This window comes from Nilaparvata lugens, chromosome 3 (assembly GCF_014356525.2).
Source record: "Nilaparvata lugens isolate BPH chromosome 3, ASM1435652v1, whole genome shotgun sequence".
Taxonomy (NCBI): domain Eukaryota; kingdom Metazoa; phylum Arthropoda; class Insecta; order Hemiptera; family Delphacidae; genus Nilaparvata; species Nilaparvata lugens.
In genome coordinates, this window is record NC_052506.1 from 75,037,984 (window position 1) to 75,062,672 (window position 24,689).

The 24,689-nt window shown below is 33.6% G+C and overlaps 2 protein-coding genes across 6 annotated transcripts in view; one reads left to right on the forward strand and one right to left on the reverse strand.

Moving 5' to 3' along the window:
- Positions 1-14,327, reverse strand: part of LOC111048866 (KAT8 regulatory NSL complex subunit 2) — a 78,770-nt gene extending 64,443 nt beyond the window's left edge. For all 3 annotated transcript variants that reach the window (XM_039424560.1, XM_039424554.1, XM_039424556.1), the window contains exon 1: positions 14,155-14,327. The gene's annotated coding sequence lies outside the window, so the exon portion shown is untranslated. The remainder of the gene's footprint in view (positions 1-14,154) is intronic.
- The window catches only part of LOC111059171 (probable tRNA N6-adenosine threonylcarbamoyltransferase, mitochondrial), a 31,587-nt gene that overhangs the window by 2,680 nt on the left and 4,218 nt on the right, over positions 1-24,689 (forward strand). Inside the window, exons 1-5 of one of the 3 annotated variants that reach the window (XM_039424565.1) lie at positions 4,462-5,114; positions 7,503-7,636; positions 15,078-15,202; positions 18,449-18,577; positions 20,875-21,079. In XM_039424565.1, coding sequence (XP_039280499.1) covers positions 4,903-5,114; positions 7,503-7,636; positions 15,078-15,202; positions 18,449-18,577; positions 20,875-21,079 — 805 coding nt within the window. In that variant the 5' untranslated portion in view covers positions 4,462-4,902. Of the gene's footprint in view, positions 1-4,461; positions 5,115-7,502; positions 7,637-15,077; positions 15,203-18,448; positions 18,578-20,874; positions 21,080-24,689 lie in introns of those variants that run through there. The other 2 variants (XM_039424564.1, XM_039424566.1) reach the window with 2 other exon arrangements.

The following is a 24,689-nucleotide window of genomic DNA, read 5'->3' on the forward strand; positions in this document are numbered from 1 at the left end:
TTTGTCAATGGAAAAAAATGTATTACAATATCATGACATTATTTCAAAAGCTTTTTGGAGATTCAGCTTTCAGGTTACGTTACCTACCTCTCATTTTTACTCGCTATTATCTACGAATTACTATTTCAAGTTCAAAAACAATATTGGGAATATAGAAAAAACATTATAGAAATTATATCGAAGTTAATATTCACAGAAATATGCTCTAATAAGTAAAGGCAAGCGATTTTACTTATAATCGCCTATAAGCTCCATTGTAAAATTCAAATTTTGGAATCTTCATGGCGGCGGCGGGGAAAAAAATTCCAATGGCCATACTGTGGGTAATATAGTTACCGTACTGTAATCCTAATCAGTGATTTTGGAATAAAAATTTCATTAGGCTATTGAGTTTGAAAACGTATTTGTTTTGAAAAAAAACTGGAGTAATAATTTATTATTGTTATTATTATTAATATGTTGAATATGACATTGAATAATAACATTCAGATTGGAATATAGATTCCAAGGCAATCCTTGTATTATTTTGCTTGAACATTTTTAGGTTATGTTACAGTTGTAAAATGAGGTTAGTTTTTTACGCATATTTCTGATACAATTTTATTCCAAAATGAACTTGCAAACTATAAATTATTAATTTAGATGGACTAATCCAAATAATTTAGGTATTCCATGATATCTATTTGGCTTTTTATCTACTCCAAAACAATAACGGAATTGTGTTTGCTCAGTTAAGTCTAGAACTTGAATTTAAACCCTACCCCAGTTGAGGTTTTAAAATCACGCTGTGTTAAGTTCTGGACTTAAGCCAGTTAAAGTCTAGAACTTAGCTAAAAATCCCGAGCTCGGAAACCGGCCCTCTATGTTTACAGTATTCACTGTTAGAACAGGTGCCTCGTCAAATCTTAATCACTAACTTATTATTAAAGTATCAACTAAATAATTAAACTAAGTACCGGCAATAAGTTATTTACTAACATTATAAATACAAAAAGCATTTTAATCAACCATGTAATCTTTGATACTATAATAGAATTCATCTATTTGTAATTTTATTAAATGAATTTTCAAGGTTTTAATTGTAAATTTGGTGAAGTCAATTTTGAATTTATTGAATAATTTCATTCCCATGTAACATGTTGATTGTGCAAATATATTAAGTACCGGTATGTGAGTTGGCAGTTTACAATTTTTCTTATTTCTAGATTTCTAGTATCATGTTCATGTTCAAATATATTAGTCTGAAAAAGGTGTAGATTCCTAAATACAAATAGCATTAAATCTAATATATATAATAAGGATGGAACAGTTAATATCTCTAGTTTTTTTTAAATAATGGATTACATGATTCTGTCTTACTCATTATACCACACATTTTCCTGACTACCTGTTTTTGTAGTATGAGTACTTTATGTGCACTGCTGGTATTACCCCATAAGTTAATTCTATACCAAATACCTAACAGATTAAAAATATCTATGGTAAGCTATTTTTCTCGTATGTAAGTCTTTATTTGCAGCTTAAATATTTATGGTAAATGCAAAACTGTTCAATTTTTTTTAAGGTTATTAACATGACATGACCATGTCAAACTTTTATCTAATGATATTCCAAGAAACTTGATGTTATCTACATATGCTGCTTCCTTATCTCTATAAATTTAATTTAAAACTCATGTATATTTTGCCCTGTGCTAAATGTCATAATTTGAGTTTTGTCAATATTTATTTTTAAATCATTTTTCAAAAATTGATCTATTCAACAGATTCAATTTTTTATTTTGAATTTCTGAAAGTAGTCTACTCTTTCCGCAACAATAGATTGTTGTTTGAATGTATATATTTTATTTAGTTGTTAATTTATGCACGTGTATATAATTTACCCACGTGTTGACATTTGTATATATATTCACGTTAAACAATGTTCAAAACAAAAATTATAAATTTTTGATATTTGTTAATATATTTTCTTAAATATTTTTCACTTTTCTACTTTTTTATCCTTCCTCATGACCCTAAAATGAAGAGCAGAGCGACATATGAACAGGGAATGTAGGAATAGCATGTTTAGATTAGCCTTGCTGGCCGCCAGTAACTTCTGTCTCTACATTCCATGTCGCTTAATGATGAAAACGGGCACCGTTGGCCGTGACGTCATCTCGACGAACGGCTCATGTGTATTCTAGTATCTTCTATATATTTTTCATGCGTGTAATTTACAAATATTCTATTATTATCTGATAGAACTGTAAAGGAGCAATTCCTTAGAGGCGTGTCGACAAGCGCAGCTATAAGCAGGCTTGTTGAGACTATAAGCAGGCAGCTCGACACGCGCCGTTCGTGTCGCGTCGCCTCTAATGAATTGCACCTTAAGAGATGGAAAGGATATTTTTACAAACTTTGGAAAGGAAATTTTTGCTTTCTCTTTACCTAGATGTAGAAACATCTCAGTATTCTATCAACAAATTTTACCGTACTTCATTGCTCCATACCACAGGGATGCAATTTATTATAGAATAATTATCTGATATAATTAGTCTGAGCATTGTCGAAAATTGTCTCTAGAATAGGCATAATCACTCATATTTGTTATTATTTATCATACGCAAGACTCAAGTGTAAGCAATAAATTTTTATCGTCTCATTTTCAAATAGAACGGATTTCATTGTTGATAGTCATAGCCATGGTCATTCTATAACTTAGTTCTTCTAGTTGCACTAAAGATGTCCATGCCTTGCTTCATAGCACTGCTGAACTATAATAATAGATAACATATATTTAGGTATGTTGAGCCGGTAAAATTTCAATAGTGATTAACTTCACGCGAACCAATCAGAGAAGGCTTCTCTAACTGGTTCTCATGAAATTAATCATGATTAACAATTTAACTGGCTTTTGTGCAACCGGCACTAAGAGGTGCAACATGTAATGTAATAAAATATAAAAGGGCACCTACTTATTTTTATTTCGATAAAAGTGTTAGCCCGGCCATACTGTATAGAACAAAGTGAATAGACCTAAATAGGCTTAAACGTCTTTGGTTAATTTACAAATTTGTAGGAGTGACTACTTGAAGTGTCGGTTCTGTTAATAATATTAGAATAGGGATGTCAATTCTGGGATCCCGAATCCCGGTCCATTTTTGATACATAACAATCCCGGGACTTTTCAGCGTCAATCTCGGGATTCTCGGGATTAGAAAACCGGAATTGTGAATCGCATTATTCTAAAAACAATTCAATATAGAATTCATTTACGGTGATGAATATTGCGTCTAGACGGTGCAATATTTGCAATAGTGTGCTGATGTCATTTCACTGAAATGCACTCAGAACTTTGAAAAGACTTCAAAATTCAGAAATAAACAAGCACCATCTATTCACTATGTCTAATTATTCCTCTTCTCTTTCTCTATCATAAGTAGAATATCTAGTTGGAGTAAATATCTAGTTGAAGAGTTGAAGTAAATATCCAGTTGGCTCTACGAAATTTCATTTAGTAGTAGTCGTTCAGCTTTTATAAAAAGTTACTCCTAATCTTGAAAACATCTATAGAAATAGAATGTTTAATTTTAATATTATTCCTAAGTAGTTTTCCATTTCAATAATATCCTCTCCCCCAATAATGAGCCCTTTTTCATCTCCACACACTGTATCTGAACATGTAATTGAGGAGGAACAAATGGTTAAAAAATGCATGAAACTGATTTGTGGGTTTCGAAACACCGGAAAGCGATTCTAAATTAGGGATGTCAATCCCGGGACTGATTTCCAATCCCAGTATTCCGGGATTATCCAATATCCAAGATTATCGAAATACCGGGATTGGAAATCAGTCCTGGGATTGACTGACCGGGTTTCGAAACCCACAAAACATGTAGGTTCAAAATCAACGTTCTCATTATACCCACGCCCAAGCTGTGGATTATCCTCAGCAAATATAAACATGTTTTATATCCAGCATGGGCAATAATGTGGTACCGGTACCTTATCTGTCTCATATAAGACGTAGCAGATAGCTCGATCCTTTTCTAACCAGGCAACATTGATGAATTGCTTTTATGCTATGATAATCAACTGAAAATAAGCCAATTTAAAAAATATTAATAAATCATTGGAAATTATATTTTCTTGACGGATAAAATGCAATAATAATTATTAAAAAGAATCATTAACTAATATGCCTATATTATAAGGTATCAGATATTCTGGGGTGACTTTCAGGACCTGCTACAGGAGGTCTATAAGCTTATGAATCATACTATCTAGTTTGAATAATAATATCATAATCATTTATAGTACTATCATACCATCAAATAATATAAATAAATATTATACTATCCACCACAGACTAATGTCTCACTAACGGTGTGATTATATACTGTAACTTGAATGGGATTGAACACAATTATATTGAACATTGTAAAGTTATTTTTTAATAAAAAATTTGGAAAGCTGCTACTTTAAAACCAAGCACTTGTAGTTTTCAGAAATGATTACCGGTACAGAAAAAACAAAGGGATCCAGGCGTTCCATTCAAAGAACTGACTAAATGAAACGCTACCTGCGCATGCGCATTACGGTGTTGTGTTAGGATGAGATGGTCATTAATTTTTATTTTAAGGTTATGTTTTTGTTGTAGGTTGTAGCATGTAAGTTATTGCTTTATTACTGTAAAATTTGATACAAAACTCTGGCAGAATGCAGGATTCCTGTTTATTCTACTTTGTATTTAATCAGTTATTTATGATCTATTTCAATAAATAATAGTGTAGCCTATCTGAATCCAATTTATTTATTTTTATATTAAGCTTAATTCATAAATTATAATGTAATGTAAAAGTAGACTACACTTCACTAACTTTTAGACTTTTATTAGGTAAATTTATAGGAAATAATCAAAATGTTACTACCGGCAGTTTCTCGTCTTGTAAGGAAAAATACTCGTTTAGTCTCGATACCAAATTCATTAAAAATATTTTATCAAAAGAGAAGAAAATCCTGTGTCATTTTAGGAATTGAAACTAGTTGTGATGATACCGGCTGCGCTATAGTAAATAATGACGGTGTGATATTGGGAGAAGCTTTGAACTCTCAAACAAATATAACTGTTGAGTAAGTATAACGCATATTATTATAGTGGGTTATCATAATTATTAGGACTAAGTTTATTATTATCAACTTCATTTTTATGTATATTGAAATTATACTTACATTTTATATGCGTACTTACGCCAATTTTATATTCCACAAAATAAAGAAACATTTTATATTTATATATTAGCCTATAATTATAGTTAAATATATATTAAGTTAAAATTATAAATTAATAGCAAAAAAGTGATTTAATAATAAGCAGTTCGTGATGGAAAACAACATAGAAGAATATTATAATAAGTAATTATGTAGGCCTAGGCTATAGTTTTTGTGAAGTTACTTCTATGGTTGCAATTCATTGGCAATCATATACTGTACCGTAATTATTATTATTAAATTATCAAGTTGTCAAGATAAAAATATTTAAGTAGGCTAAATTGGGGCACTTTAGTATATTGGCCACGGAATCCAGCATTCAGACCTACATAGATCGATAGAGGAGGTCAAGACGAGTTCAACCATGTATAACATTGTTGTCGATTTCAAAGGATTAGCTAAACAAACATAGCAGAAAGTTAAATTTTTCCGATTCTAATTTTTCATGGCTACAACAGGTATTAAAATGGTGTAATCTTATGTATAATTTGACGAGGAATCCAATAAACGTTTTTTAAAGCAAAAAACTTACTTTTTTGCAAATTGTTTTGCAATATCTCAAAAACTACTGGAGTTACGAACTTGAAACCAGTTTCATTGGATTCCTCGTCGAATTTCACATAATTTTACACCTGATTATTATTATTATTATTATTATTAGCGTATGGCTTTGAATGGTGGGGAGAGCCAAGGGTAGTTCCACCTCGCCGTATATAGTCCAAAGTTCCCTAATGGGAAACCGGACACTAAGGTTATAGTGAGCACAATACTTTAAATTTACACTTTTCACTTCGGAATAAAGTTTATTTTGATGTTAAAAAGTCCAAACATATACAAAACTGAAACAAAACACAAAACCACTAAGCCAAATTCAGAAAATATTGAATTTAGACAATAAATTTAGGGCCGAAAATTTATAGCACGTTACAATTTTGCCATGGCAACCAATTAAAACCTGATGTAGCCATAACATAATCTATATATATAAAAGCGAAATGGCACTCACTCACTGACTGACTGACTCACTCACTCACTCACATAACTAAAAATCTACCGGACCAAAAACGTTCAAATTTGGTAGGTATGTTCAGTTGGCCCTTTAGAGGCGCACTAAGAAATCTTTTGGCAATATTTTAACTCTAAGGGTTGTTTTTAAGGGTTTAAAGTTCGTCTTTTAGCATGTATATTCTTCTTCTCCCAATCTCTTGATTATAATTGAAATTTCCATATCATATGTTACTATAGAACTATAATCTAGATAGAGTACCTCTTCGAAACAGTTGTTAACTGGTAACTAAATAAATAATTTTGTCAGGTTGGCATTAAGTTGAGTTGACTTTGTTAGGTTGGCACCAAGTTGAAGATTTAATGCATTTATAGCGCAAAAATTGATTGGGCACTGCTACTTCAATCCTGGGAATATTATATTACTAGCCGTCAGGCTCGCTTCGCTCGCCATATCCGTTTAGCCAGACGTTTAGTCTGGACCCCCGACTGGATTATCCTAACATGATAAAAATGCAGGCGAGCGAAGCGAGCCTGCTAATCTCATTCTTGGACGATCCAGTCGGGGGTCCAGGGGGCGGAGCTAGACGGATATGGATAGCAAAGCGAGCCTGACGGCTAGTTTATTATAAAAATCGCTTTTTCCTATTAAAAAGAACGACTAGCAGTCAGATTCTTCCAATAAATGAATAAATAAATCACTCACTGTGACAACTAGATCTTTCAGCAGGTCCACCATCTTCTTGATTGTCAACCAGATCTGGTTGTCACAATGAGTGATTAATTCATTTCTTGAAAAAATCTGACTGTTTAATAGAAAAAAGTGATTTAATAATAAGCAGTTCGTGATGGAAAACAACATTGAAAAATTATAAAAATAAAAATAGAAAAAAATTTCAACTTTCCGTCATGCTTGTTTAGCTAATCCTTCAAAATCGACAACAATGTGATACATGGTTGAACTCGTCTTGACCTCTCCTATTGATCTACGTAGGTCTGAATGCTGGATTCCGCGGCCCATATACTAAAGTGCCCCAATTTAGCCTACATAAATATTTTTACCTTGACAACTTGATAATTTAATAATAATTTACTTTATATGATTGCCAATGAATTGCAACCATAGAAGTTACTCTACAAAAATTGTAGGCATACATAATAACTTATTATACTTAGTGCAGCCGGCTAAATATCCTCTCTTATTTGAACTTCCTCTATCACATTTAATTTGTTTTTGTTTGACAGAATGGGAGGAGTGATGCCAATATTGGCTAAGGAACTGCATGAAAAGAACATTGAAAATGTTGTAAATAAAGCATTAAATGCAGCCAATATGAGTGTTGAGCATGTTGATGCTGTAGCTGTTACGACAAAGCCTGGTAAGCTTACTTTATAGTTTTATCATCCTACCTTATTGCTTTAGCTTCAAAATCAATATTCTACGTTTGTGATTACTGTATTAAATTTCTTTTAAGATTTCCATTCTAACTTAAATCAGCCTAATAAACTTTATGAAGCACTTCTTTCACTTTTACATGAGTACTGATTCTTCAAGTGCCGGTTGCACAAAAGCCGGTTAAATTTTAACGGTGATTAATTCCCCGAGAATCAATCAGAGAAGCGGTCTTACAAAAAAGGCCTTCTCTGATTGGTTTTCATGAAATTAATTACGGTTAAAATTTAACCGGCTTTTGTGATACTGGGCCTAAGTCTGGACACTTTCCGGGCGCTGTGCATCATCTATGTAGCACATAGTTAGTACCTCTTTTGTTTGACTTTTCCATACTCTAATTCTCTTGATAACTTTCATAAGTGCTAAGCATGTATAGGGAGAAAAATAAAATGTATAGAATTAAACAAGGTTAACATATTAAAAATCCCTTAACTTTAGGGGTCAGCATACAGTGGAAAGAGGAATGAAAGTTCTATTTTTTGTTTTGTATCTCAAGAAGGGTCGACTCTTGTAAAAATGCTTCTGATGGAAATTAAAGCCGAGTAAATTTACTACAGTTCAACATTAGTATTTTCGAATTTTGTTTTGAAATTTATAGTTTTTAAGATACCGGTATAGCCTAAGCCGCTGAAAATTGGAAACTTCCTCCTCCCCTCTTTTTTGTTAATTAGCTGCTTGGACTGCTGCTTGTAGTTTTCATAATCATTAAAAAAACTGTTAAGAAGAACATTTTATAACATTAAATGTTCTCCAATTTGCTTATTTGATTATAGTTTATCTTGTAAATTTCTGAGTTATATGGGGTTTTAGAGCTTAGACATTCACCTTATTTCAACGATTTTCAAGAAATGAGTTAAATTGATAGCTATTGTATAAATATAAAAGACGAATATATATTTTACAATAGCAGACATAAAGGCAAGTTGTTGAATTACTGACGACATCCACTTGAAATAATAATGATAGTCATTGAGACTATGTAACAAATTAGAAAATACATTCTCTGAGAGAGGAAATAATACAAACAATTAGGCTTCTACAAGATTGCTTTTCATTGGCTGTGTTTTTCTTTCAAACTGTGACTGGTTCATTTATAATGTTCATTCTTAATAAAGCAAATACTATGATAACGAAGATATATCTGAATACCACCTACCAATATACAATGATACTAATAATAATCGTAACGCTAATAATATACTAAGTTAATTTTACAAAACATCACAGACATTTTCTTTTGTTCATATTTTTTTTAATTTTTTTTCTTTTTTCATTTTTCTTTTGTTTTTTTTATTCATTTATTTTTTTCTCATATTATTTTTTTTTATTTTTCTTTTCTATTATTATTGTTTATTTTTTCTTTTTTAGTCTGTTTTATACTTTCAATTTATACAATACAAAATTTATTATTTTCACATTGTTCATTTATGCGACCATGTACATTGCCTGGTACCTTACCTTTGAATTCAATTATACAATGCAAAAATACTCTACAAAGTGTGATTTGAAGTTTTAAATCTTTTACATTTTTTAAAAAAGAACCAGAAGGGCTACTCCCAACAGTGGAGCGCGCTTAGGGCGCTGGCAACTGCACTGGCACACAAAGGAAGACATTCAACACTTTACATGAAGGGTTACCTTATTGTCCTGCTGCTCCAGTCGCTGATAATAAACAAAATTTGGGGCATGTAAGTTTACATTATTTGGGGCTGATAATTAATTTAATAGTAAGAAGATTAAAAACGTAAGAAAAGTAAAAAGTAAGAGATTCTCAATTATTAATAAATTACAACATTAAAATACCTCACAATCAATAAATTTTACTCTGTTAGTAAGACGGGCAGCAGAAGACACTTTTACCGACAAATTATCACACAACCTGACAATTCTCAAGCTGGTGATGACACAAGATACATAAACTCGCCTTTGGATTATTCTTAAATATAACCTTACAATATAATAAAATTTGGATCACGGTATTTATAAGTATTTCATGACAAATATAAATGACTCATTAAGTATTTTGATAGGGCTATTTGAATGATTAATTACAGAAAATTACTAGTACCCTTATTACATTTTATATCAAACACGAAAAGCTTTTCAAAAGACACTTGATAATGGCAATATCGCCGAAACTAGTCGTGTTTGACAAATTGTAATAAGGTTACTAGTGGTTCTCTGTAATTATAAATTACTGAATACAACACTATAATACAATTGAATAATTTTGTTTATATTTTGCGTTCCATGTGGGTCGTTGGTTGATTAATGAACCTTGGCGTAGTGACTCCTTCAGTGATGACTATAACTTGAAGAAGAATCCTTGATGATGAAGATTGTAGCCTATTTCAGGTGGAGTGTCCCGACGAGATAGAGAACGGCGATGTGATGCTCTCTCCAGGACAGAAGGTCTTGAAGTGGGGGCGACATCCCTTTGAATTATTTCTACTCTCGAAGTCTTGAAGGTTGGTGATCCGGCAGAAAAATATTGAAGTGAGAATCTTCAGTCATTCATGAAGCAAGAATCTTCAGCCACTTGTGAAGCCAATCACTCATAGACAGCAGGGTTTTAAAGTAATTACATAGGCTTGATATTTGAGTAACATTGTATGGTCCCGTATATAGAGATGAAAAATGAAGGAACTTGTTGGTCAACTTTTTAAGGGCATCAGACGTTTTGGGCATCATACATGTTATCCATCATCAACAATTGCTGGGTCAAAGCATGGGGCAGGGGCAGGATGATATCGTAAGAATTATCAAAGTTTGGAATAGAATTCAAAATTTGACTTAATTTGTTTTCCTTTGGTACGCCGCTTACATTAGCTAAACTATTCTTCTCCGTGTAGATCAGCTTGTGCTTGGAATACTTGATTAGTGAGCTGTGAACTGGCAGATTTAGTTGAATAATTGTTTTCAACAACTAAACTTCTTTTTCAATCTTATCGACTTTGTAACGAGTTGTGTTGTCTCCATTTTCTCAAGCTTTGAGTAGATGGCTAGATCATGATCTATAGTGGTATTCAGCATATCCTGTACAACGCTTGTAAGGGTGGCAAACTTTATCACCCTCATTTCGTTCCGAAACGTGTATCCCTATTGTCTCTCGAGTCCATTCCATCTGATTGTTGGTATATTTCATGTTCTCCACATTGCTTTCAATGACTTCATTTCGTAAGCTTCCACCCTGGATTAACACTATGAATTGGAAGCTCTCCTGCATTCTGTCTAATCTTATACCCATGCTCAAGTGTCCTTCCTTCATTATTTCTATCAGACTCGTTTCTAGACTCCTCTGATGTGCTCTCTGTTCTTCACCCAATTCTTTTAGGAAATCGAGCATAGTATGAAGGTAATGCTTGATTTAGTTGTTGACTTCGTATTTCGGCAGCTTTGGGAGGAGAAGGCGGGTTTTCATCAACTCCATTGACTGTGTTGGATCAATCCATAGCTGTGTTGGGTTGGCCTTCTGCGTGCTGTGTGACGTTTTCCCGTGGAGCAACGCATTTTATGGCGGTCTGTCTGGTGGGCGATGCTCCCTCCTGAAGTATCCCTGCCCCATCAAGGAGTGTGGATGATGATTGATGTTGTACCTCTTGCGTGAATACCTTGGACGTCAGACTGCTGGCTCGTAGAATTTCGCCGCAGGTTGTTGATTGCTCTTCGGATGTACTGAAATCAGTGGTCGATCCATCCGCCATTATTCTGTACGTTTCAGATGAATGAAGAAGCGAACAAGGTGGAGGTTTCAGCAACGATAATTGAAGAGCATAATGAAGTAGTTTCCAAGTGTATAGAAGGGATGTTGCACCTGTTGCGTGAATAATTGCTTCGGTCGTCAGACTGCTGGCTCGTAGAATTTCGCCGCAGGTTGTTGATGGGTCTTCGTCTGGGCTAAAATCAGTGGTCGATCCATCCGCCATAATTCTGTACATTTCAGATGAATGAAGAAGCGAACAAAGTGGAGGTTTCAGCAACGATAATAATTGAAGAATACAATGAAGTAGTTTCCAAGTGTAGTGAAGTGAGATGTGTGAAGTGATTTCAATAGTGAGTTGATTGCGGTGTGCAGCGGAATATCATCCAGGGTAGTGCTTATTTTGGCTTCAATACAATAATCGATGCCACGAAGTCTTCTGCCCACATGAAACGCAAATGATAGGCCCTACTTATAATATAACTCAATATTAAACAATGAAACGTTAGTATAGTATGCTTTACATTTATTTTAATTTTTTGATTATTCAAATTATTATTGGATCGTTGCAGTTTGCAGCTCAATACATTTAATAAACGGTTATTAAGGTAATCGATTTAATATACATATATTGTTCATATCATCGCAAACTTCTCATATTAACTCTTCACATGGGCTAATTCTCTTATGATATCTCAGTTCGATTCAATATGTCTAATATAGGGTATCGTATAGCTTCAAAATTATTATTTATATTGCAGCAAATAATAGACCCTACTCATAATATAACACAATACTATCTGAAATTTAATAAAACGTAATCATAACATGCTTTAGTTTTCATTATTTGATAACTGAAATAATTATTGGATTTTTGCAGTGTGCAGCACAAGGTGTAATAACCGGTTATTAAGGTAATCGATGTAATATACACAAAATGGCGGCATATTGAACATTTTACCAATTCATTGAAATTTTCAATTTCTGGAAAATTGTAATGAATTGGTAAACTTTTCAATTTCTGGGAAAATAAATTAAATTTCTGGGAAATTGAATAATTTTAAATTTTACACAGTTTAGGTTCTAGAAATATTCTGGGGAAATTTCAGCTCACTAACCTTCGTAGACCAAAATAGCGGCATATTGAAACGTATAAACCTCTTCGTGGGACACGGTGGTGTACATATACTGTTCATATAATCGAAAACTTCTCATATAAACTTTTCACATAACTTATAATAATTCTCATATAATATCTCAGTTGAATTCAATATGCCTAATATAGAGTATCGTATAACTATAATTTATAATGTAGGCGCTTGTAAGACTTCTGTAATAATCATTATATCTGTAATAATATTTTTTTTCTCGCTTATATAATTTCCTCTTGAAATCCAATTCAAATTTAATATGACTATAAGCTATAACAGAAACATCCTACTAATTTCCAAAGGCGACTTCTCTCTCAGTATAATGTGTTCTCTAATTTTTGCGACAACTTAAGTTGAATTAAATATTAAAATATTGTAATTCAATTAGATTTGAATGAATAATCAATTTATAATAGTCAGTGATATTTATCATATACAGTAGAACCTCTATAATTCGTAGTTGACGGGACCAAGCGTTTACTAAGAATTATAGAGGCTATAGTGGAGGAGGAGGAGGAGGAAGAGACTAATTATGGATTGTGATGAAGAAATCATTTGAATTGTAGAATGTTGAATATTTGATGAGCAATCACATTTATATTATGGATAAAAATTGTGAGTAGCTTTATATAAAAATACTTATAAAATTTAAATTTGAAATTTTCAAAAAATATTGACGATTTTAAACGAAAAATTTTTAGAATCAATGTATTGCCAGATTTTTAAATATTCAATCAACTCAATTTTTTTCGTTGGATCCTAGATTTTTTATTGCAAGGTTTTCATTTCTGGTAGATTAGCACACAACACGATCCATAATTAACTTTCACAAACTGATTAACGAATTCTTCACGCTTACGTTCGATACTGTACTGAATCGAACTGAATATTTTCTCAGTAGACAGAATTAATTTCACCTAAAAAACCTAGACCGGAATTTCTAGAGATTTACAGTAGTTAGTTTTGTAATCACGTTTCCCTTCCATGGTGTATGAATAAATCCAGAAAATACGAATTATAGAGAGTTCTCGCATATAGAACTACGAATTATAGAGCTTGACGATAAGCCAGCGCTTGAGTTTACGACGAATTATCGAGGGGACCGAAATAAATTGCTTTACTATGAATTATTATTGAGGTTTTTTCAAAGGACCGAGCTTTTACTACGAATTATGGAGGATTACGAATTATAGAGGTCCGAATTATTTAGGCTCTACTGTAGTATTATAAAACAACCTACTTATTTCCAAAGGCGACTTCTCTGTCAGTAGAGTGTGTTCTCTAATTTTTCAACTGTAATAGAAAGTGGAATTAAATATTCAACCACTTGAATTTAAATGAATAATAAATCTTTAATAATCAGTGATATTTGTTTAATATATAGCATCATAAGATGAAAAATTTAGTTTGAGAAAATCCTGGTCTTTTTCCTGTTAAAGATGAAATTTTTCATTAAATTTAAATTTTTCTAGTGAGGCCTTGCCCTTCACAAAATTTTCCTGATTGACGATTCACTATTTGTCAAGCCAATCAAGGCACCTAAGAGTATTCTAATAAACTAATTTAAGCTAATTTATTATGGAACGGACTCACCAAATTTATATGCCCTTGGAGAAATTTCCTTTTCTTAGTCGGTAGAACATCAGGACAGTCAACTCATAGTACACTCATTACCACTGATAAATAATTCTTCACACCGAATTCAAATTCTTGTTATAGGACAAAACCGTCCTTACTCAACGAAAGCAACAAGAAGAGAGAAGAAAAATTAGCTTGATAGAAACTTCTCAAAAGTTTGAGGGAAACGCCTGAGAGAAACTCCTAAATGGAGGGGGGTTATCAGTTCTGCCAGTCACAGGATGAGGAAAGTTTTATGAAACTCTTGAGAAAAACAGAATTCAACTGCCGGCTCATTGATAAAAATTAATCATTTGAGGTAACTGGCCTGTACCCGTACAATTCCTATCTCCTCTTATCGTATCGCTCATTATCTTACAATTTCCTGGCTCTACCAGCCGGCTCAATAGATGTGAAATCATTAAAAATTCTTTCCCAGTAAAAAAATAGCATTTTAATTCTTTTATTATTAAAAAATCCTGCAATGGTGTCACTCAAAGTTGACATATTGACTATTCCCATAGAGAGAAGTTAGCATAAGCTATCTTTTCTCTGTGCTATTCCTAAAACAACTTGAATAAAGCAATACTGTACATCTTCTCCATCACCCTCCAATAATAATTGCTGTGCTGAGTACTTGATTATCGGACATTACCTTTCATCCTAAAATGCAACGGTGAAATTCACTTGAAACTGTCAACATTGGTTGAATGAGAAGCATTCATTCTATTCATATGGAATGCTGTCAGTTTAAAGTGAATACTACAATGGAAGCTAGGAGATAATAGTAGTTTTAGTATTATTTTCATGATTGAAAAATATTCAACCTTAGGATAAATAGCAGAAAACCTTTTTCACGAAGAAAGTAATTGAATTGGACAATTTGTTTTGTTTTGTAGGTATAATTGTATCTCTATCCGTTGGAACTAGCTTTGGTAAAAAGATGTGTCAGGAATATGGAAAACCGTTGATACCAATTCACCATATGCAAGCGCATACATTAACTGCACGGATCGTACAACCAGTAAGTAAGTTCATGTCTGCTGTCTTCCTTTTGTATTGTTTTTATAATCAAGAAATCTTCAGCAAACAATTAATAAAGCATTGTATAAGTGTTGTAATATAGCCCATTACACTGTTCAATAAATATTAAAAAATCTGGTGTGGTACACTCACACAACTTTCCTTCCTCATTGAACTGTAAACCTCATTCTTAAACGAGAATAATCTAGGGGAATAACATAATGACGTTTGGCGGCTGTTTTCAGAGTACATTTTCCTTTGTGTAATATTGTGAAATTTCATGATTTTTTAAAGTCGTCAAAACAACTGTTCTACAGATAAAATATCTTGATTATGTCTTCTTTTCAATAAACTGCTCTACCTACCTACCTCATGCACAAGAAGGAGGTTACAAAGTCCATTTCTCAAGGATGGGGTGGACCCCCTGTTAGTTTCCCGGAAGGAGACTCATGCCAGTTGATAGATCTGATAAATAACTATATAGAGTATGAAAATGAAAAAAATGGTCAAGTCATTTTTGAGAAAATCATGTCAGAAATTCAACTAAATCCATTTTTCTCAAAAATATTTCGGAGCTCCTGCAATTCTCCCAGAAATGAGACTCATGGCAGTTGATAGGGCTCATAAATAGCTATTCAGGGTATAAATTTGAAGAAAATCGTTATAGCCGTTTTCGTGAAAACCGTGAAAAACATGGTTTTTTAGTCATTCGCTATTTTGATTTTTATTTTATTGAATTTTTTACTGTCGGATCCTCATGGTACAAGGACCTTAAGTTTAAAATTTCAAGTCAATCGGCTAATTAGGAATTTATTCATCGTGTTCACAGACATACACACACACACGCACAGTCCAACACCCAAAAATCATGTTTTTGGACTCAGGGGACCTTGAAACCTATAGAAAACTTGAAATTAGGGTACCTTAATTTTTTTTGGAAAGCAATATTTTCCATACCTATGGTAATAAGGCAAGGAAAGTAAAAATTAGTGGAATAGACTGTTTCATTTTCATAGTTTATCCTTGAAGCTTGAGGTAAATGAATGATATCTTATAGTATTTCTTAATACACGTTTCATACAAAGGGTCGTGATTTTAAGTTGTATACATATTCTACACTATAGTGTGATTCACGTTTTAAAGTCATCTGATTAAAATTGGTTTGCTAACCTTGTCTCTCATTGGACAAAGCAGATAACTACATCCTTTTTCAACTCCGCAGCATTGCAAAATTACCAGGAGTTTTTGAGAGCTATGTAGAAATATGATGATTTGCCAAAATATCTAATCTCAATTATAAAAATATATAAATGTTGATAAATAAAATATTTTTGAGGTTGAATTGATCATTATTAACAAGAATCAACTATTGATATTGGATCAGATAGAAGTTATTCCGAGATGACTTGAATCATAACTATCTACCATAATGGAAGACTGTGAAAAAGGAAGATGACAACTATGCTTTCCTATGCAATCCACTTCATTGAAAAGTGAATTTCACTTGGCCTATATGATCAAATCATTTACTTGGTATACACCGGCTCAAACGTTTATTAACAGATTACATCCAACAATATTGAAAGTTACAAAGATGTTGGATGATGAAGAAGAAACCAATATATTATCAGAATGCGCCTACAATACAAGCTTCATAAATACCAATTCAACTCTATAGTGAGGTCCACGTTATAATGGCAGTGTGTGATTTGCAATAGTGTTGCTATCCTTGTCTATCGTTCAATAAAGCAGATAGCGCTATCTCTTTCACGCATTGCGATGTTGCCACATCGTACATCAACAATGTAGAAATTCAACTAATTGACAAAATATTTAATCTCAATCATGAAAATTTATCATTACATCTTCAAAAAATATATTTTCTTGACAAATAGAATATGATTAACTATTTTCAACAATAATGAACAGTTAAATTCATCAGATAATATCGGGGCACCGAGCTTCGCTCGTTATTTTTATTATTGATAAAAAGAACACAATTCACTAAAATGATCGTGTTTAAATTTTACAGCTGGCTATAAGTCAGCTTATGAATTTCGGGGATGCGATATTTTGATTTTCCACAGAATCACTCGCTCACTTTTTACTATCCACAGGCTGAAAGTCTCAGCTGTTTCAGCCAAAGATGAATTATCCTTTTAATGTCGTTCAGCGAGTTTTCCCAGGGATGAGACCTAGTGCAATCGAATTTTTATATCATAAACCTACTATGTTCCAAATTTCGTGAAAATCGTTAGAGCCGTTTTCGAGATCCGTTGAACATAAATATACACCCATATAACCACATGACCAGATAACCACATAACCATATATATATATATATATATATATAAATCGAAGCCTGCCAATACATGAGGATATACAAGATGCCAATCAGAGCCGTCTGCAATCTCGTAAGCCACCGGTTAGGACGGCAATTACAGCCTTAGATTCAGGTTTCCGTTTAACTGAGGCCTGGCAACAAGCGTGGTCAGCAAAGCAGAACATTGACATCCCATTTGTAGCCAAAAGGCCACCAGGCTTCGATTTGCCTCGTAAAACATGGTCGGCATTGAATAGGGTACGAACTCATCATGGTAGATGTGCCTATCTGATGCATAAGTGGGGGAAGGCTGACTCCCCTTTCTGTGAGTGTGGAGCAGTCCAGACTGTGAGACACATAGTGGAGGAGTGTCCCAGATCAGCATACACGGGTGCACATGAAGATTTCCTGGTGGCAAAACCAGCATCAATAGCCTACTTAAATACCCTGGAAGCATGCCTCTAATTTCCAGGTCAAAAGTGACTAAGATATTTTCATTCGTTTTATATATGAATTTTCTATTGTTTTCTTTTTTTCGAATTTTGTGATCATAAATGTGTTGTGTATACTGCCATACGCTAAATAAATAAATATATATATATATATATATATATATATATTATATATATATATATATATATATATAGAGAGAGAGAGAGAGAGAGAGAGAGAGAGGGAAATTGCTCGCTTAATATAATAGGATACTAGTATCAGCTGTTTGGGTGGCAAGTCTGAGATCTGGCAACCCTTTTCTCCTATCTTCCTAAACTGCCATTATAACGTGGACCTCCCTATAGACACAATCACACACGTATAAGTGCTTCGTTGGTCAAGTCTGCTAACTTCGCTTTCGGTAACGTTGCTATTGAGTATCTGTCTGCTATTGAGTTTCTGATGATACGTGGATTTGGGTTTCAATTTCAGATCGAGTTCCCATTCTTGACTTTGCTCATCTCTGGAGGGCATTGTTTATTGGCAATCGCTCAATCACCTGTCAAGTTTCAACTTTTGGGGCAATCACTTAATGATGCTCCTGGAGAGGCGTTAGATAAGGTAAATCTAGTTCATTTATTGTTTGTTTATTCCTCATGTATTTTTCTCTATCTTTTTATCCGTAAATATGAGCCAATGCCTATAAGAATCATCGATATTTTCATTCATAGCCAAAGAACTGTTAATGACCAATTGAATGTAAGGGTGAATGAAAGTAGAGATAGTGCATATTCCATATAATTTTTAAAAATGTATAAGATTGTGGTTCAATTAAGGATGTTGATGAAGATGAAGTAACTATTGCAACAAACTCAACCTCATATCATTACTTCAGATTGATTTGAGATGTTAATTATGAAATGGCACATAGGCGTATAGATGTATTCGACCACCGCTTAGTTGGTATGATTCTATAGATAAACAAATGATTCGTCTGTAAAATACTAGTAGTTCTGTGGACAGTAGACCTCACGCAGTTTTATCATTCACAAGAACCTGATGTCACCTGTTCTAGTTGATTCAGTTGAATCACAATTCACAGTTGAATAATAATTTACTCTTAAAAACTGTTATTTGTTTTCTCCAAGATCAAATCTAACTTATGTTAATAAACTCAGTTCACGTTTGAATTTGTATCCCATATGATAATTTATCCAGTTCCGTGATAATCTTTCCATCTGATAAAAATATTTCTCAACTATTTTAAAATTAATCTTTTTCAATCAAGAATATTATAATTTCTTCAGCATTATTTAGTTCATTTAATCATTTTTTATTTTATTTTCAATCACCTATTAATTTTTTTCAAATGTGAGAATACTGATACTGATGGGCACGCATCATAAAAAATATTGAAACCCTACCTTATAGAAATAGACACGGCCATACATCTGTGTAATGCATGCCATGAATATTATTATAAATAATTCTATAGTCTAATTAATCCTATCTTCAAAGTAGATGATATATATTGATATCAGAGTATTGAGGAATTCATTTTCTTTTAATATTATCCATAAAATGCAAAATTTCAAAAAACCTCTTGAAAAAGGAATATTCCTGCCAAATCTCATCGAATTCTATCAACGTGTTTGGCAGTAAACGCGTTACATGCAGACAGACAAAAGAGAATCCGAGTTAAAACATAGACCTCACTACGTTCGGTCAATTATTAAAAGAACTCTGAAGCTTGGTGAGGGAACGGTCAGAGTTCGAGTGGAACTGTTGGAACAAACTTCTTACTCCTTTAAATTTTTCAATAAATTGTTCAAACATAGAAATACAAATAACGGTTATTCGATCTCTACCTGACAATCGTATTTCTATGGCTCGTATCCCCTACACCAATACTCAGAAAAGCGTTGGTTTCTTTGTAAATTCGCATACAGATAAAAATCAAATGCAAAAGTAAATTTTGGCATAATCCACCTAATATCTTCAACAAAAAACTCAAGCTATAAGCATCATCAGCACAGTTATTGGTGAGAAGATTGCTGATAATTTTTAAATTTCTAGCTTATACAGAGTTGGGCAGGGAGGTATGGATGATTTGAAATAACAGTTACACACTTTCTTCTTAACGAAACTTAAATTTTTTTAGTGTGTATCTTTGATGTTGCCATTATAAAAATTAAAGGGGGAAAAATTGAACCATTGACTATGTGCGAAAAATAAAATCTATTTTTTATGGGGCTACCTAAAAACACGCGTATACATAAACAAACCACGAACCCTTGAAGCCCTGAGTGAAACAATAACACAAGAAATTCGAGCGGTACCACGTGCAATGCTTCAGAGGAGTACGGACAACTTCTCACAACATGAATATAGTATGAATGAAGAATCTTATAAATTGTAAATGTAGGCCTACTTGACCTTGTTATACAATTTGTTTTGTAATGCCAATGACAAATTTTTAATTGATTTAACTGATTTAATTGATAAACATTTAATTTGATTCGTCTATAGGAATGTAAGGACAAAAATGTACAACATTTAATACATTTTATTTTTGTACGTAATAAATGTTTTAATTTTTTCCTCTTTAAATTTTTATATTGGCAACATCCAAGGTACACACTGAAAAAATGAATTTTGATTTTCATTTAAAAATAAGTGTGTAACAACTGTTATTTCAAATCATCCATAGCTCCCTGCCCAACACTGTATATATTTTTGGACGAAAATTGAACTTGAACGTTTTACAGTAGAAACATAACCTATTATTATTTTTTTTATTCATTATCAAAATTTGGAAATGGAATAGTTTTGTGCCAAGCCTGTTGTTCCTTCCTAATAATATTTATATGATTTGTGATTTTATCTACAAATACATGTATAATTGAACTGTTTGACAGGTGGCTAGGCGGCTGAAACTGCGATTCGTTCCAGAGTTTAGTAAGTGTAGCGGCGGAGAGTCGATTGAAAGAGCTGCTCGGAAAGGTTACCCCGTCGTGGACTACATAGTTCCGCCGATGCTCTCATACAGAGACTGCAATTTCAGTTTCTCTGGAATGAAGCAGAGAGCCACGCAACATATTCTCAAAATGGAAGGGAAACACGGTTAGTTACGAGGATAGGCTATTTCGAAAAGTAGACTGTTGCTAAAGTCCGTCCGTGAGATTACTTTTAACACGGCTCTTTCTCGAAGACGGAGAGGTCTGATGCTCTATCCTCCAATGATCACTCACACTACTAGCATCATTCTAACGCGTCGCGCTAACACTCCCCTCCAGTTATTTCCTGGCATTGTTCCAAAATCATTTACTGGTCAGCAGGTATATGGGTTTGTGTAATTACGGAGATATGTTCATCACAAGAACGTAAAGAAAAATGATACGGCGCATCCAAATGTGCTCAGGATGACCGTCTCTGTCTATGCTACAAACTGTGGAAGGAGGAATGGGTTTCTCCTCTTCATGTTAAAAGTAATATCTCACGGACTTTGGTAATATTGTGAAATTTGTGATTTTTACATCTATACTGATATAATGGCCCATATGAATAAAACAAGAGCAAATGATCATGAACAAAAGCATGGAGCATAAGGTTTTGCCCATGAGCAAAAGGTAGAAGCAAAAGCATTTACTCATTTTTATATCAACCTTATACTCTTACCTTCTGCTCCTGAACTCTGGAGCAAATGCTCACGTATTTTAAAGATTTCTCATCAGCTGATTCGCTTTTGTAGCCTTACTTTGTTTTTATAGCTCACGGAAGCGCTAAATATGCAAGTAGGGTGCACCGCTTGTGTTTGCGTCGTCTGCTCTGTTTTCTATTTATGAGTTTTAGGTTAGTTGAGTTTAGAATTTTGAAATAATAGCGTGAAAAAAATGTCATATCAATAATAATCTTCAGCATATTCTTATAATATCAATAGCCTTCTTATAATCGTCTACACTCTCATCTTCTTAAATGCCTATTTCCTATTTTGTTATGGCTATCTTCATAACAGGTACAGCTATCTTTTGTATTTATTATTTTTTAGGGATAATGGTTATATATATCATGGTTGAATCTAAAAAGAGTTTTATAGTTCTCAACTATTGGTTGTGATCGTATCTGGTATAGTTTCCTCTTCCTCATACGAATTAGTTGAGCCATTTTACTTTGATCAAAAGGTGATAAGCTGCTCTAGACTAGACTCACCTTTTTTGAAGCATTTGCTTCAAAAGTTGAGCAAATGCTCTAGTTTATTCATACAATTTTGAGCCAAAGCTTTTACTTTTGAGCAAATGCTCAAACTATTTTTTTGATGAGCATGAGCAAAAGGTTTTGCTCACGTTTATTCATAGAAAAAGAAGCAAATTCTCAATATTTTAGAAGTATAAGCAAATGCTCAACTTTATTCATATGGCCCAATGTCTCCAAGTTTCAAGTTTTTATTGGGCCAGTTGAACATAGAAGTTACATATAGCCAAGTCACAATTCACATTAGAGAAACATACAATAAATTGCACAGATACAATACATACAATAGACAATAATAAATAAAATAAAACAGATCAGTAAAAGCAAATTTACAATTAGATCAGTTAATTTAGTCTCCTGTACTTGGGTATCTATAGACAAAAAAAAGCATTATATTAAATTGACTAGGGTGTTGTTATCAGCAGTAATGAATTCCTCTACTGAGTAAAATTGATTCACAATCAACCAGGATCTAAGTACTTGGAGAAAACGTTTATTCGGCAAGGATCTAACTTGAGTTGGTAGCAAGTTATGGAATTTGTAGCCTATCACAGGGTAGCTCGACTTGGACTTTTCAAGTCTGCATCTTGGTATATATATATATATATATACTCTCACGGTTTCTTGTGAAGTGACTGTGAATGTCATTGCTCTTTGGTAGCCTATCCTGCATCTGATGTATATCCTTCAAACATTGATAGATGAACTCATTAATGACGGATAGAATGCCATTCTTAGATAGAAGGGGCTTACAGTGATCTAGATAGCCCGCCCCAGAAATCACCCGGACCGCTCTCTTCTGAATTAACAGAACTTTAGAAGTGCTAGATGCATGACCCCACAATTTCAAACCATAACTCATCCTCGAATGAAAAAAAAAAAAGAAAAATAGGCCTGTCTGACCACCGAAATTGGCAGTTCATACATCAGCCTTCTCAGTAGATAGACAATGCTGCTGAGACTGGAGCACACCATGTCTATATGAGGTTCCCAGAGTAACTTGGCATCAAGAGTGAACCCCAATAGTCGGACCGGCTGCAAATACTCACTGACATCAGATAGAGAGAACAATATACTTTGGGTTTTTGCCTCATTCAGAGACAATCTGTTTAGTGAGAACCAATCACGAGCTTTATCATACAGCTCCATCACATCTGCTTTAGCTTGGGTGACACTCTTATTTGCAGAGAACAAGGAAGTGTCATCCGCATAGAACAGCACATTTCCCGCTAGATAGTAGTGCAAATCATTTATTGCTACAAGAAAGAGTAATGGGCCTAACAATGAGCCATGTGGCACACCCCGTTTTACCAGAAGAGGAATTGAGCACTGATCATTCCAATGTACAATCTGTTTTCTCTCAGAAAGGTAAGACTCAAACACCCGAATTGCGCATTCCTGTAAGCCATAATGCTCCAATTTCTTTAAAAGAACTGTATGAGGAATACAGTCGAATGCTCGTGAAAGATCACATAGAATTGAAAAAGTTGATTTCCGCTCCTCAAAAGAATTGATAATCGATTCTAACAGTGATTCCACAGCCATGACAGTAGATTTTCCCTTCCTGAAACCAAACTGAGAAGGAGCCAGGAGGTCATGCTCCTCAAGGTATTTATACAGTTGTGCAAATATGATTGCCTCAAATATCTTTGCAAAAACAGGAATTATAGAAATTGGTCTGAAACTTGAGGTGTCACAATATGGACCCTTCTTGTAGACTGGAACTGTTCTGGAGATTTTGAGTTGTTCAGGGAAAGTACCGCTAGCTAAACAGTTGTTTATACACAATGCTAATATGGGTGCAATAATAACTATCATCTGCGAGCAAATTTGGGGTCATGCCATAAATATCCTTACAATTGGAACTTCTGAAACCTAAAACCGCTTCAATTACATCTTGAGCACATACAGGACTCCAGGTGAATTCAGAAACTATGGCAGGCATGTGAGTAAACTGAATAGGTTCACCGTCATTTGGTATATCATTCACAATCTTCTCAACTGACTCAAGAAAATAATTGTTGAAGTCATCTGCTGTGGCAAATGAGTTGTTGGTCTCTTTTGATGATGGTCTTATTTTGTTTATAAGGGTCCAGGCAGCTTTTATTTTATTACTAGACTCCATAATGAGTTTTGCGTTTGCTTCCAATTTTGTTTCCCTAATTTTATTGCGATACCCATGTCTAAGATTCTTCAATACAATGTTCAGATTAGGGTTTGTTTTACACATGTCACTTACCAACAGAATAAGCTGTCTCAGTTCTTCAAGTTCTGGAGTGAACCAATCGCAACTTGGACGGGTTGGACCACCCCCCAGTCGACCAGCATCCCTCCCCGATGATGAGAAAACCCTTTTAGTCTTCACAGGAAACAAAGAATCAAAAAGTTCCTTAAAACTACAAAAGAAAAACGTAAACCCCTCCCTTGCTGACAACGTTGAAATCATATTAAACCAGGGCTCAATTCGATCCTGTAGTGAAGC